This window comes from Charadrius vociferus, unplaced genomic scaffold (genome assembly GCF_000708025.1).
Source record: "Charadrius vociferus isolate BGI_N301 unplaced genomic scaffold, ASM70802v2 scaffold174, whole genome shotgun sequence".
Lineage (NCBI taxonomy): Eukaryota > Metazoa > Chordata > Aves > Charadriiformes > Charadriidae > Charadrius > Charadrius vociferus.
The window spans coordinates 2,085,040-2,098,657 of NW_009648441.1; the positions used below are offsets into that span (position 1 = coordinate 2,085,040).

Here is a 13,618-nt window from a genome sequence, read left to right on the forward strand (position 1 = left end):
AAGAGTGTCCTGGCATCCTCAAGCTCATGAATATTTTTTTGCCTGATGAATTTTACCAGATGTGTTTGTTTCTGTGAAGAAGACACACAATACACCTGTTTTCCACAGGTGATGGGTTGACCTTCTGATTTGAATGTTTTTTTTTATATTTGCTTTTATAACATTCCAACTAGGTAACACTTTGTTTATCCTCAAACTGACCTATTTACTGATGAGCTGATGGTAATGAGCTCTCTGCAAACAAGCACTAAAAACAATTTAAGAGTGTGGCCCAGTAAAAAGAAAAAAAAAATACATCAGCATTGTAGCAAAAGTAGCACTGAAACCTGAGTTTAGTGTTGGCATTACTTCTGTTTTCAAATATAGACATACTCAAGTGGATAGACCTCATTAATAGTTCAAATATGTGGACTTCTAGACAATGATCATATTGACAATTTGCATTTGGTTCATTTCAAGTTTGCTTAAAAAATCCATACATATGCGTAATATGTTACCTAGAGTATGCCAGTCTTTTCTTCCTCATTACTAAATAGACTGAAAAGCTGAAAATTCAATTTTGTGTAGGCCATCAATCTTTCCTTAGATGCTGTTCAGTTAATCACTTTCCATTTGGTTTAAATTGATATTAATAGCTTGGTAATAGTAAACGTTGTGTCAGGATTTTGATGAGCTGCTACTTTGTGCCAACTACTGTTTATTCATATCTGAAAGTTTGGAAAACAAACTTTACATTAGCTTTGTCTGTTTGGGTGCCACATCCAGTGTAGAATCCCGATTTAGTTGAGTAACAGCAATGAAGTCCTTTGTCAAGTCTGTCACAAAGTTGTATCGAAGACTGATGACTAGTATAAACAAACATGAAGTTGCTCCAAAGATAAAAATGACTGAATAGTTATGTGTCATACTAAAAAGAGTAAGCATTCTTTCCCATGCCAACTGTGTTCGTAAAAGAGGTGGTAAAGTGAAACAATGCACTTTATATGAGCAGTAATTTTAAAGATGACCTTTTCCTATAGTGTCAAGCGTATCATGGATTTTGTCAGAGGGGAAAAGAAAATCACTTGACCTTCAGAAGTAACAAGACTTGAATGTACCCATTTTTTCTCCTTTCACTTTATTCTTGATAAGTTACAGCCTCTGTTTCTACTTTTTCTAAGGCATTTTTAATACTCCTTTTACTTCCTTGGTGTAAAGGTTTTGTTATCTATTATCCAGTATTTTGAAGGGAGGAAAAGTACCTGGTTGTGCAAAAATCTTCAGTTTTATTACATTACTCTGTAGCAAAGGCAATTATTAAACCTATGCATTTTGGGATTATTGCTGTGGTTACTGGACTTGTTTATAGGTGCAGTTGACTTTTTGCCATAAGGACACACTACTGATTCAAGTTCAAGTTGCTATCAGGCTCCAAAGGTTTCTTTCTTCAGAGCAGCTTCCTAGCCTGTTGACACCCAGCTTGTATTTATAACAAGGTTATTCCATGCTGGGTACAGGACTTTGTACGTGCGTTTATTGAAGTTGAGATTTTCAACATGCCTGCTTTTCTAGCCATTGGATGTCCCTTGGATTGGCCACCCAGGGCCATTCCAGGATATTGTTTCAGGGTATTGTCTGAATGCTCCAGCCCCAGTTGGGTGTCACCTACAACCTTGCTGAGTGTGCATTCTGCATCTTGCAGGTTTTCAGTAAAGACACTAACCAGTATGAGCTGCAGTTCTGACCTCTGAAGGACACCACTGGTGAATGTCTGTCAGCTGGACTTTGTACTGCTCATCAAAACCCATAAAGCCTGGTGGTCTAGCTAGCAGTCCACCCACCTGGTATCCCACTCCTTCAGGTCACATCTCCCTCTCTTCTGACAGAGTACTCTGAAGACTGTCACAGTCCCTGTTAAAGTCACATTCACTGCTTTTCCCCTGCTCACCAAACCCTTAAAGCAAGCTGCCAGGTTGGTCAAGTATGATATGCCCTTGGTGAGTCTGTACTGTCTGTTCTCAGTTGCCCTCCGGGGTTTGGGTTTTTTGCTTGGTTGTGGTTTTTGGTGGTTGTTTTTTTGTTTGTTTGGTTTTTGGTTTTTGGTTTTTTGTGTGGGTGTAGGTTCCAGGAGGATTTGATCCAAAATCTTTGCAGGGACTGAAGTGAGACTGACTAGCAGATGGTTCTCCAGATCCTCCTTGTTCTTCTGATGATAGATTTTTTTTTTTTTTTTTCCCTAATGCTAAGGCAACTCTGGATCACCATGACCTTTCAGAGATGATAGAGAATGACCCTGCAATAAAATCAGTCTGCTCCTTCAGCACCCTCAGATGCCTCCTATCTGGTGCCACGGAGTAGCACATGTCCAAGTGGCTTAAGAGATCCCTGACTCAATCTGTCTGTACTGCATGTGAAGTTTCACTCCCACAGACTCTGCCACCAGAGTCCCATCTGGGGCACCCAATAACAAAGGAAGCCAAAAAGGCACTGAGTATTTTAGCCTTTCCCACACCCATTGTCACCAGGTTTGCTGTCCCACTGAGCAGTGGATCTGCATTATTCTCAACATTTCTTTTGCCAGAATCCTTACAGGTGCCTTTCTTGTCGCTGCTCTTATTTCTTCCAAGCTTGAACTCCAGGGTTCTGTGAGTAGTCCCCCACATGCTCGGGAGATATTTCTATATATTCCTCCAAAGTAGCTCTGCCTCTATCTTCTGTGTATTTTGCAGAAGTAGTGCAAGAACCTCTCTGTGATGCTGCTTGCCTCACTTTGTCACACAGACCCTGGCCAGCAGCCATTGTTCCTCAAGCAAGTCCTGTGGTCTTGGAAGCCATGCAGCTGGGTGATGATAGGCTGTGTGCGCTCCTGCCTGAACCTTGCCTGCCCACTGGAGAAATTGAGGAGAGCAGTATCTGGGTCCCATGCCTGCTACACTCTACCTCCCCGCAAGCTCTGCAGTCACTACTCATGCTCAGGTTCACACCTGGCGGTATAATTGATTCATACATGAATGAATAGCCAAAGGGTGGTTGTCTAAGAGCTGAACTTGGACAGACTCATCACTTTCAACAGCATCCCAGGCAGTAGAATTGTGCTGGAAATGCACATCTGCAGGCTCTTCTGTTGCCACAAGTCACTAATTTCCTGGATTTGTCCCTCACTCAGCCCCCATCTTAGGAGTCTCTATCCACTCATCCTTTGAGTGCAATGCCTAGCTGTCTCTTCTTCCTTGCATCATGGGGCTCAGACTTGCAGTGCTGCAAGGTCTCTGTGAAGACCTGTCTACTCACTGTTTGCCCTTGCTCATGGTGTGCCAGTCTGCCCACTTTGTCCTGTAGCTCCTTCCACTGAAGGAGCAGCACCTCAGGCAGAGTACCCCTCCCATGGGCACCGGCACTGCTCCAGCACCAGAGAGAAGTACCTAGCATTTCTTACAGCCCAAGCCCTGGGTGGTGGAGTCCTCTTCCAGAGGTCTATCTGGGTCAAGGCTCTGGTATGCTAAGAGCAATTGCTTCGACAGAGTTTCTGGGCCCCTGGTGTGCTGCCTGAATTCCGCTGGTAAGCAGGCAGTGGAAGTGCTGCCATACACTGTATTTTTTACCACTGTTTTTAATTCCTGAAATGTTAAACTTCCTAAGGGACTGAGGGCCTTTGTGTAAAGGTACAGGGAAGGGCCTTACTGATAGTACCTGGTGTGTGCTGAACTTTGCATTGCTGTCTCTTGATCACTTCCCTGAACTCTCAAAGGATTCAAAGGGTTCACAAAGTGTCTCTTTGACATTTCACTGAACTCTCAAAGGAATTTTCTTGCATCAGAGGCAGATATAGTGCCAGCCTATGCATGTTAAAACACTTGATATAGTTGGTATGTTTCTGGATGAAAAGTCTTGATAACGGTTCTCTTCCTGGTTTCTTGTCTGGTGTCTGAGGACTCCTAAGCACTGTGCTCCTGTGTGTTTTAGCCTAACATCTCACAAGTCTGAACTTCAAGAAGTCTGAAACTATAAGAATTTGTTTAGTTTTTTTCAAACACATTATTTTTAATCAGCATTTGTTTTCTTTAAACTAGTAAAATCACTTTACACATCAAAATTCTTAGTTGATCCCTTTAGCTTTGAATGCCTAGTAAGTGTGGTGGCTTGTGTGTACTTTCTTCAGTTTGCTTACTGTTTAACTTTACCAAAAGGGATGTTTATTTTTGATTTGCTGAAAGCGAAGCATTTGTCTTTGTGATGAATGTGTAATATGCCATTGGACTTCATGTAAAATACAGGCATTTGTAGACTAGCATTCCTAGTGATGGTTCCACAAAGTCAGCGTGTACTACATGGTGTGAGCATGAGGAATATTAGCCAGGGGCTTCACGCGGCACAGACTAATACCTTGCTTCCCGAGATGTTCCTGGGTTTCATTCATCTAGCTTGTTCTGATTTCCAAGCGTCTAGAGAGTTCCTTTTAATTTCATTAGATGTGTTTACCCTCTTCTCCAGTGACTCTGCAGAGCACTCTGCTTTGGCCACTCATTTTAACGTTTCTGGTGATGAATGTTAACATAGTGAAAGACTGGAGTAATGCTGCTTTAATCGATCCTGTTCCCTTAATCTCATTGGAGTGCATAGAGCATTCGTTTTGATACAGCATTTGGTAATTAAAATGTTACCTTTAAAATGTAGTTAAAATTTCTGCGTTTAGCTGCTGTCCTTAGGTAACTTTTTGTGACTTTTTTCTTTTTTTTTTTTTTCCAGATATAGAACAGTGTGTCTCAAACTGGATTAAAGAAACCTGTTGATATTTTTATTTATACTTTTTTATTTTTGTATTTGACTTAAAGTGCCATGAAAAAATTTGCATATTGCAAGGTGGTCCTTGCCACCTCTTTGGTTTGGGTCCTTCTGGATATGTTTCTATTGCTGTACTTCAGTGAATGCAACAAATGTGATGAGAAAAAAGAACGAGGCCTGCCTGCTGGAGATGGTAAGTTTTATGCCTGAGTAATCTTTAAATAATGCTCATCTAAAGTTGCGCTCCTTTTAAACACTTTTTTTTCTCTGCTCCAACAGTATAGCATTGCATCACCATTTAGGTATTGCAGAATGTTCAATGTTTCTTTGAATGACTAGGGAATAAGCACATTTCCTGAGATGGGTGTTGCAGACTTAAATGCTTACTTAAGATGTAGAATTTTAAGCACTAATGGATATGAAAAATAATAAAAGTATACAACAAGCAGTTCAGGAATGTAAGCTATGTTAATATAGTCTAAAGCGTGTTCTAAGTTTCCACTAGTGAGGAAGCAAAGGCACTTCACTAGACTTGGTGGTAAAACAAATCAAACCAACAACCAAGTTTACTTGTCCCCCTGCACCTGCAAAAAGAAACCCAGAACAAAAAAACCCAACAAGCCAAACTAACCCCCCCAAAAAAATCCCAAACACCAAAAACCTACCTAAGCCAGAATTTGGCCAGTGACTATAGCAGTAAGGGACAGTGAATGTTGTCATGAAAATTTATGAAAATAAATAGAAGAAACTTGGATATAAAAGTGACAGATAAGGGGGGTGTATGTGTGTGTGTGTATGTATGTATACACACACACACACATATGCACATGCTTATGTATGTAACTTTTTCTTTGAAGTGGGAACTGTATTATTCAATACTACAGCTCTTCAGATAAGCTTTCAGTTTCATTACTGCCATCTTAATCTTTGGGTACCAGTGAGATGAGCTGAGTGTGTTTTTTTTCGAAAGCCAATACCATTCATGTTGCCAGCTTTATCCTTGGGAGGTCATCATAGCTGATCACATGGGAGGAAGGGCTGGTGCAAGGAGAATTCTCATCCCTGCAGCATCTCAGCACAGGCATTTAGAACTGCAGGCAGCTGCCGCCTCCAGTTCATTTGTGAAACGTCCAATTTTGTAGTCTGGTGTCTCACCCACCGGAAAGGCTGTATCTGTATGTTTCACTGCTGCTATAGGAAACTTATGCAGTGGTGCTCAGTGTTAAGTCCAGTCAGCCAGCTGTACTCAGGATTAGTTAATCGTTTCCATCACAAAAAACTTTTTCACCTGTTGACATCTGGTGTAGACAACTTTGACCTTCCTGGGAAATTTTCTGAAATGTTTTGAGAACAATGTTGCTCTGTTATAGAATAACACTGGGGAGATGTTTAGGAAATGTTAGTTTTGGTTATTTTCCCCCATGATGAGAACAGGCTGATGTGAAAAGGAGTATTGTTCTCCATAGAGAACAACAAATGTATAGAAATGTAGAATTTCTGCACTTAGTACTTCTGAACTGTTTTTTTCTAAAACTGCATGCAAACATTTTAAAGATGTTCTAATTCACCTGAGTTTTGCAGAAGGGACTGACATTTTCAGTTGCATTTCATCTTTTGGGTTTCTTTTTCAGTAAGTAGAAGAGAAAGTGACAGGAAAATGAATTGGGGTTATGTAGAAAGTATGTCTTTTATAGGAATTTGTTTTTTTCTGGGGGTCATTTTGTTTTTTTCTTCAGAAGTTTGGAAATTTTCTTGAGGAAAAGATGATGACTGATACTGTGGTGTTAGGGAATAGATACACTTTTTGGATTCACATGAGGTTTTTAGACAATGCTAAGCAGATAAATTATGCCAGGCTTCTTTAGAGTTGTCTTGCAAACAGGATTTGGTTTGCTGTTGGCAAACAGCTATTGATAATGTTGAAAGTTCAGATGACTTTACACGCAAAGTCATTGGGGGATCCTTCAGGTGAGGGAAAATCTGCATTTTTTTTTTTTTTTCTTTTAAAGATTAGTATTAAGACTTTCCCTATGCAACATTAGCTTTACTTACTTGAGTGCAGTCTTTGTTCTGGCCTGTCCCTAACCTTCATGTGTTAAAATCCCTGTTATCTTTTTAATATCTTGTTGGCTTGTAAACAAACCAACCAACCAAACAAAACTTTGTATATAGTTTTGTACATTTTCTTGGGTTTTTTTTAAGCAGCTGACTTGTAGTAAGGGATATGCAGAAGTATGTCTGCTAGAAACCATGGTTGTAGTTGACACTGACATTTCCTTTTAACCTAGTTGCATGCCTAATCTTAGGTATTCTTAGTTTTTGCAGTAGTTTACTGATTTGGAGTTTGCAGTGGATTTATTCCTACTCAGAATGCTTAGAACCTCCTCGGATAACATTGAGGCTATTTTTTTTTCTGTGAAGCTTTTATCGAAATCTGCTTTTTCACTTCACTCCCCTCCATTCATTTCCATAATTGATTTAGTTTTCTTGATTCAGCATAAATTATGTAAGTGTTCTGAATTTAATAGTCTCTTTGTCCATATCACTCTTTGCAATTTGTGGAAGAATTCCATGGCATTTAATGAACCTACTCAACATATGAGTAAGTTTTTATGAAGAATTTCTAAGTTTATTTTAGGCTGTGCTTGCCTAGTTGGAAAAATTAGTTTTTAGATATTTCAGGCAGTAGCAAAGGATTTTGAGGATCATTTTGGACAGTTCAGGCTTTCATGAAGTTAAAAGGTCTTTTTCCTTAGATTTTTAACACAGAAAATGGAGGGAGTTTATTTTTTTGAATAAGACTTAAAGCAGTGGTCTAAATTGCCTTTGGGTAAAAATCTTTCTCCTTGGTATTGATGGCATAAGATATTAGCATCTTAAATCATGAGCTTCAGCTTATGTGTCTAATATTGGATTGTATGTATACTCCTGTTATATTTTACAAGTTGCTCAAAACAAGAAATGATAAAGGAACATGAATGTGAATCTGTGGAAAAAATCTGTGTTCATGATTATGGGGAACTGCAAGAGGAGTGGGCTAAAGGTCTTTGTGTCCGCTGTCATAGAGATTGAGGGTTGGTAGTTGAAATGCAAGAGTGGAGACAAGGGGACAAAAGGTGCAGTGAAAACAGGACAGGCGCTTACCAGGCTGTAAGAGAGCTGGGGTGGACATGTTTGGGAAAAGGGGGCCTTGCATGGTGTCTGGGTAGTACAGGACTGGGGAACTAAAGTGATACCAGAGGAGGGATATTTAGAATCTAGCGACTGTAATTGTTTGGGATGGTATGTTCGTAGGCTTAAGCCTTTGCCCACCACTTACACCATGGCGGAAGAAGACAGTAGTAGCTTCAGGAGGTAGCCTGGGAAAGTGGGGTGAGAACACATAGCAGTGTTGACTTCAGCATCCATCTGTGGGAGCTGGGAGAGAGCCTGTGCTTGTCCTGGCTGATACTGCTGCTCTTTCTTCTCCGCACCATAACCACTCTGGAGAGGGGGGAGTAGGTCAGGGGGAAGCTCTCTCCAGTGCTCAGCTCTAAGATTGTCTCACCTATACTGAGTTATCTAGCCGACCTGGATGGTGTATACCCCTTGCCCAAACTGTCACAGTTGTTCTTTCTGTTGGCATATCTTCTGGGTGATGGTTTCCTTTTTTGTTACTACTGATGGTTCATGAGTCAAATTCACAAAGAGTAATAGCTGATGAGGGAAGGCTGTTGCTGTAAGTTTAAAGTTTGTTATGAGTTAGAATGAAAATCACTGAACCTTAATAAGCATCATCCATGTTCTGTAGTAGTTTTTTCCAAACCTGAAATTCATAGGGTGTCTAGGTGAGCGCTGTTGTTTCCAGATGGGGATTTGGCATTGCAATTTAGATTTCGCAGCCTGGAATAGAATTTACTGATAAGTGTAGATAAGTTCTAGACATAAAGGGTTCAAGCCATTCTCTAACAATACAAAAAGGAAACATTCCTGTAGACAAAAAATGCCCAGGTAGTACTGTGGTTTTACTAATAAAGATTATTTTGGTGTAGATTTGTCTTATTTCTGCAAGAATCCTGTATATCAGCTCTGAAGTCTTGACTTAAATGAAGATCAAGTGAGTCCTTCCTTACTCCCAGTTATAGGCTTCTTAAAGGTATGACTGCAAAGGAACTTCCAGCTTTGGCTGGCACTTGATGCGGTTTCTAAATAAACTTCCAAACTTATCCTTTAACCCTTTTTTTTCCCCTCAAGGGGCATTCTACTTGTGTAGTGATTAGAAGCTCTGCCAAAAAAAATTAAAAAATCTTTCAGACTTAGGATGGGTTTTTTGCCAGACCTAGGCTTGGTTTTTGCAAGAGTCTTGTGATCTCAGATACTTGCTATTTACAATCTTTTCTTGGGGCAATGACAAATTTAAACTAGGACCAGTCATTTTTGTCAAGTACCCGTCAAGGCTTTGTGTTCTGAATGTTGAGCTCTTTAGTAAAGATGGAATATCTAAGTTGTGATTCAGTTCTGAATATTCTCATCTGCATTAAAAATTCCTAAGTACAAAATGAGCAGGTTCAAGATATAAAATACAGAGGTAAGTTTTGAAAATAGGAACGGTTCATCATAAGTCAGTCTTGTTCTGTTAAGGCTGAGGTGTGTGTAAGAGACAAAACTTCTCTGAAATTCTACCTGTCAAAACAACTTTCTTGTAATTGTGGTGGTTTCTCAAAGGTGACTGGACTTGGTGTTTTGGTCAGGTTGCCGTTGCTGTGGCCCCTAAAGACATGTCAGGGAAGAATCCATCCCTCATTCTGGCTTTAGTTGGTCTTAGATATTGAAATGTCTGGCTTTCATCAGGCATATTGCCTAGTAAAAAGGAACTTGTAGGCTGTAGTTCATAAAGAGTTCCTGACTTTTAACAAAGATCCTACAAGAGAGCAAACCATCTTTGAAACTAATGGTTTACTGATAAAATGAGAAACGTCTGCAAAAACATTACTAGATTTCCTGTTGGATCAGGTGATGATTAAATCATTCATTTAGCTCCGAAACTTGTATCTGTAAATTAAATTACTGTTCGTTAGAAGTATGACATAAGTACACATCTACAGTCCTTCAAAGAAAGCATTTTTTTCATAGTTAACTGACAAAAGAGCACTGCAGTTTGATTATTTTTTTTTTAATGATGTGTATCAGTCATTTTGGGAGAATGTTCTTGGTTTCTGTTGATAGGAAAACTGCATGTTTTTGTGGGAAAACAGATTACTGTAAATGCAGAAACCTGAGAGAAGATGGTTAGCTCTTCTTGGAAAGTCTTCTCTGTACCTGTACACCAAGCTTGCCTGTCTTTGCATTTACTGAGTTCCGTAAAATATCTGCGGATCTAATTAGCTATTTCTGAATTTTTCTGCAAGAGAAGAGAGTACTTAATTTAGGTAAATGTGTAATCAAGTAGTATATATTTGCTAATGAAATTTAAGTCAACTGATGACTTTGGGGAATTTGCGCATCTGGATCCAACTCACTGATGTGCTAAACTAGCATCTAACAGCAAGATCTGCAAATGTGAAAGATAAGTTTTCAGTTAATTTAGCTCTTCAGTTTAACTGGTTTAGTCAAAGTTAAGAAACAACTGGACATATAAATGAAACGGGAAATTATTTTTTCTTCTAAATAGCAAATACGGTAGGATAAGACATTCACTCTTGAGAATGCTGGAAAAACATGGTGAATAATTATTTTTTAACATATAACTATATTCTGATCGTTTCTGTTTAATCATTTTAGGTATGTTGAACACTCAATCGTTTTCTGTCCAAGTGAACCTCTATACTAATTGCTATACACTTAATAAAATTAGTTATGGTAACCAAGCTGAATATATAAAATTAAGCCCAAACAATCGCCTTATTGTGTACCATAATTTTATGTTGATTACCCCCTAAAAGACACAAATTCTACTTTCAAGGGTTGTGCAATTGCAAATAAGCACGTTTTAATGCGGTTTTAACTGTACTTTCTTAGGAGGCACATACGAAAGCAAACTGCTTGCTCGTTTTAGCCCATGGTTAAAACAAGTGCATAAATCAGTCTGCTCAGGGTTTGCGTGGACATACTGATTCTATCAATTTTTAGTGTATGAGTGGCTGGCTGGCAACCTCTAGTATTGCAGAGCTCAACTTGCGGTCAAGGGGAGTTTGGTAAAAAGAAAGCATTTCTGAGGTGGGAGGATTTTCTCTGCTAAATGTTACTGTGTTAATGCAACTAGTGCGGTTGCTTCAGATACTTGAAAATGAAAGTTTCTCAAGGAACACACTGTACTCGTAATAGATTAAAGCTAAATGCAAACTAGCTAAATCTTTCACTTATTAATAAGTGTATATTATAAGTCTTAGTGTTTCGGCAAGGATGGAGGGCTTGGACTTTTTTTTTTAATAAATATTTTTATTCTTTAAATGGCTGTTTGCTCTTGGTAAAAGCCTTGATTATACCGTGCTGTCCTAGATGCAAATAAAAGACAATTTGAAGCTAGGCGGCTTATTGAGGGCTTTCGTGCCTTTATTTTAGAATACTTCCTGTTCTTCTGTTTAGATCTTAAATTACTATTTTTTTTTTAATTAAAATTTGTACTTAACTTGTAAAGTAGTAATATATTTCAAAAATCAATATTCAAGCATTTAAAACATTTGAGTTCAGGAGAAAAGAAAATGGACATTTGTAAAGAACATGTAACAGATTTTCTTATGTTTCGGTTTTTCATTTCTTTTGTTTTAAAAAAACCCCAAACAAATAATTGAAAAGGCTTCTCTCTTTCATCAGTTTGATCAGTTGGTTGATATTTAAGATATCTTTAAGATTTGGTTTAAACATGCCAAGTGTAACTGTTTCTGTTTTGACTACTAACATTAATCCCCAAAATGTAATGATGTTGACTAAAAATAAAATTAGTAAAAGCGAGAGAAATTATTTCTGAACTGTAAATGCCAATGTCATTCTGTCAAAATAAAAATGTGGAAATAAATGTAAAGTTACTTTAATTTAATCTTTACTATAGTCCCTGTAAAGGAAAATTCTGTTTTTCCTGAAAATCTTGTGTGTGCAAGAACAACCTGGGATATAAATGTCTGTTGTTCCAGAACTTTAAAGGTAAGGTCAGTTAGGACATGATGATGGATAGATATAATCCTTTATTGGTTTTTTCAAATGAATTGTGGTGTCTAAGAATAGCACTTACTGTTAAAATCCCAAATCTGAAGATTAGTTGTCAATTCCAAAACCTGGTGGGTTTTGAAGTCTGTTTTAAACAAGAGCACTCCTACAGTATAAAATAAAGTATAAACAAACAAAAGCAAGCATAAAAGTAGTTACCAATGTTTTATTTATTCTTAGTTCCAGAACCCATACAAAAACCACATGAAGGACCTGGAGAGATGGGGAAGCCTGTGGTCATTCCAAAAGAGGAGCAAGAAAAAATGAAAGAAATGTTTAAAATAAATCAATTTAATTTAATGGCAAGTGAAATGATTGCACTCAACAGATCTTTACCTGATGTCAGGTTAGAAGGGTAAGTGCTTTATATTGTATTAAAAATGTACTCAAACGAAAAATGTGCAAAGAGTGATCCAAAACAAGAGCTCAGTTCTGTAAGATATTGCTGTTGAAGTGAAAAGTAGGAGATTTCCTGTATATATGGTACTTATTTTTAACATAAGATTGAACACCAGAAACCAGTTTTCTACAGTGTTATTTAACTTTGAATCTGATTACAAGTACAAAGCCTGTTTGGGGAATAGAAATTAATTTGGTTGAAGGAGAACAAAGTTAACTTAAGGCTTGACATTTCAGAAAAAAATTACTTATTTGAAAAATTCATGTGCTGCTTGTAATGAGGCAGACCACAATTCTGCATTATATGAAATAGAAAAGGTTTGATGAGGAGGAAGAAATGCGTTAAAAATTTCTTACCTCATGAAATGTGCAAAGCCTCATTTAGATTGCATTATAATGTTTTCTGATAATCATCTGATTTGTTTTTGATCTTGCCTCTGAAGTATTGATCCTTTCAGAGCTATTTGAGTCATAAGTAATCAAAAAGAAAATTGTAGCCTTGTTTTAAATAAAACTAAGATTGCTTTACTCTCCTGAGACTACTCTGGCCGAGTAGCTGATGACTCCCTCCACCCCCAGCCCCTCTTTTTTTTGATAGGGACTTTCAAGTTAAATAAAGCTCATGAAATAAGATTTTCCCAATCATTATCTGCATTCTCTTGCAAGAATCAGATGCTATAGAAACCACATTTCTTTAGACGCTCTGCTGTTGCTTCTGTATATACAAGGCCTAGCTGCTGGGTTAATTTGTTTTCATTTCGTACCTCAGAAAATATTAGAGGAAAGAGATGAAGCTCTGTCCACTTTTCATTTTTAATCGGTGATAAAGAGCTCATTTGTAGGTACCTTAATGTATTGTAATGAATGTGATTCTGTGTAGCATGTGAGTTCCTGGTAGTGCTGGTGAGTTCCTGGTAGTGCTGGTGTTCTTAGTTGAGCTATATATTTTTTGAAAATAGTGTTTCATAAGTTTGAATTAATGTAAATTTTCAATTGATTTTCAGATATATTATTAGTCAGATTTTATGGTGACTACTTGCCTGTTTCTCAGTATAGTAGAAGAACACAAATCATGAACTTGCAGGGTTCTCTTTCAAAACTGACAGATGCTGGTTTGGGGGGCGGTTTATATCCTTTTCTCTCATGTTAGTCTCTGGTTGTGTTTGTAACTTGGCAATGGGATCTCTTGGCATTCATGCAGATTCACATGTAGCGTCTGCCCCTTTTATCACACTTTTTATAGGATAAGAAATTGCCTCCCTGTAAAGTGGTGACT

At 38.1% G+C, this 13,618-nt stretch overlaps 1 protein-coding gene across 1 annotated transcript in view; it reads left to right on the forward strand.

Moving 5' to 3' along the window:
- GALNT1 (polypeptide N-acetylgalactosaminyltransferase 1) overlaps positions 1–13,618 on the forward strand; it is a 61,766-nt gene that overhangs the window by 10,339 nt on the left and 37,809 nt on the right. Inside the window, 2 exon segments of the mRNA XM_009885443.1 lie at positions 4,726–4,954; positions 12,124–12,298. Coding sequence (XP_009883745.1) covers positions 4,816–4,954; positions 12,124–12,298 — 314 coding nt within the window. The 5' untranslated portion in view covers positions 4,726–4,815.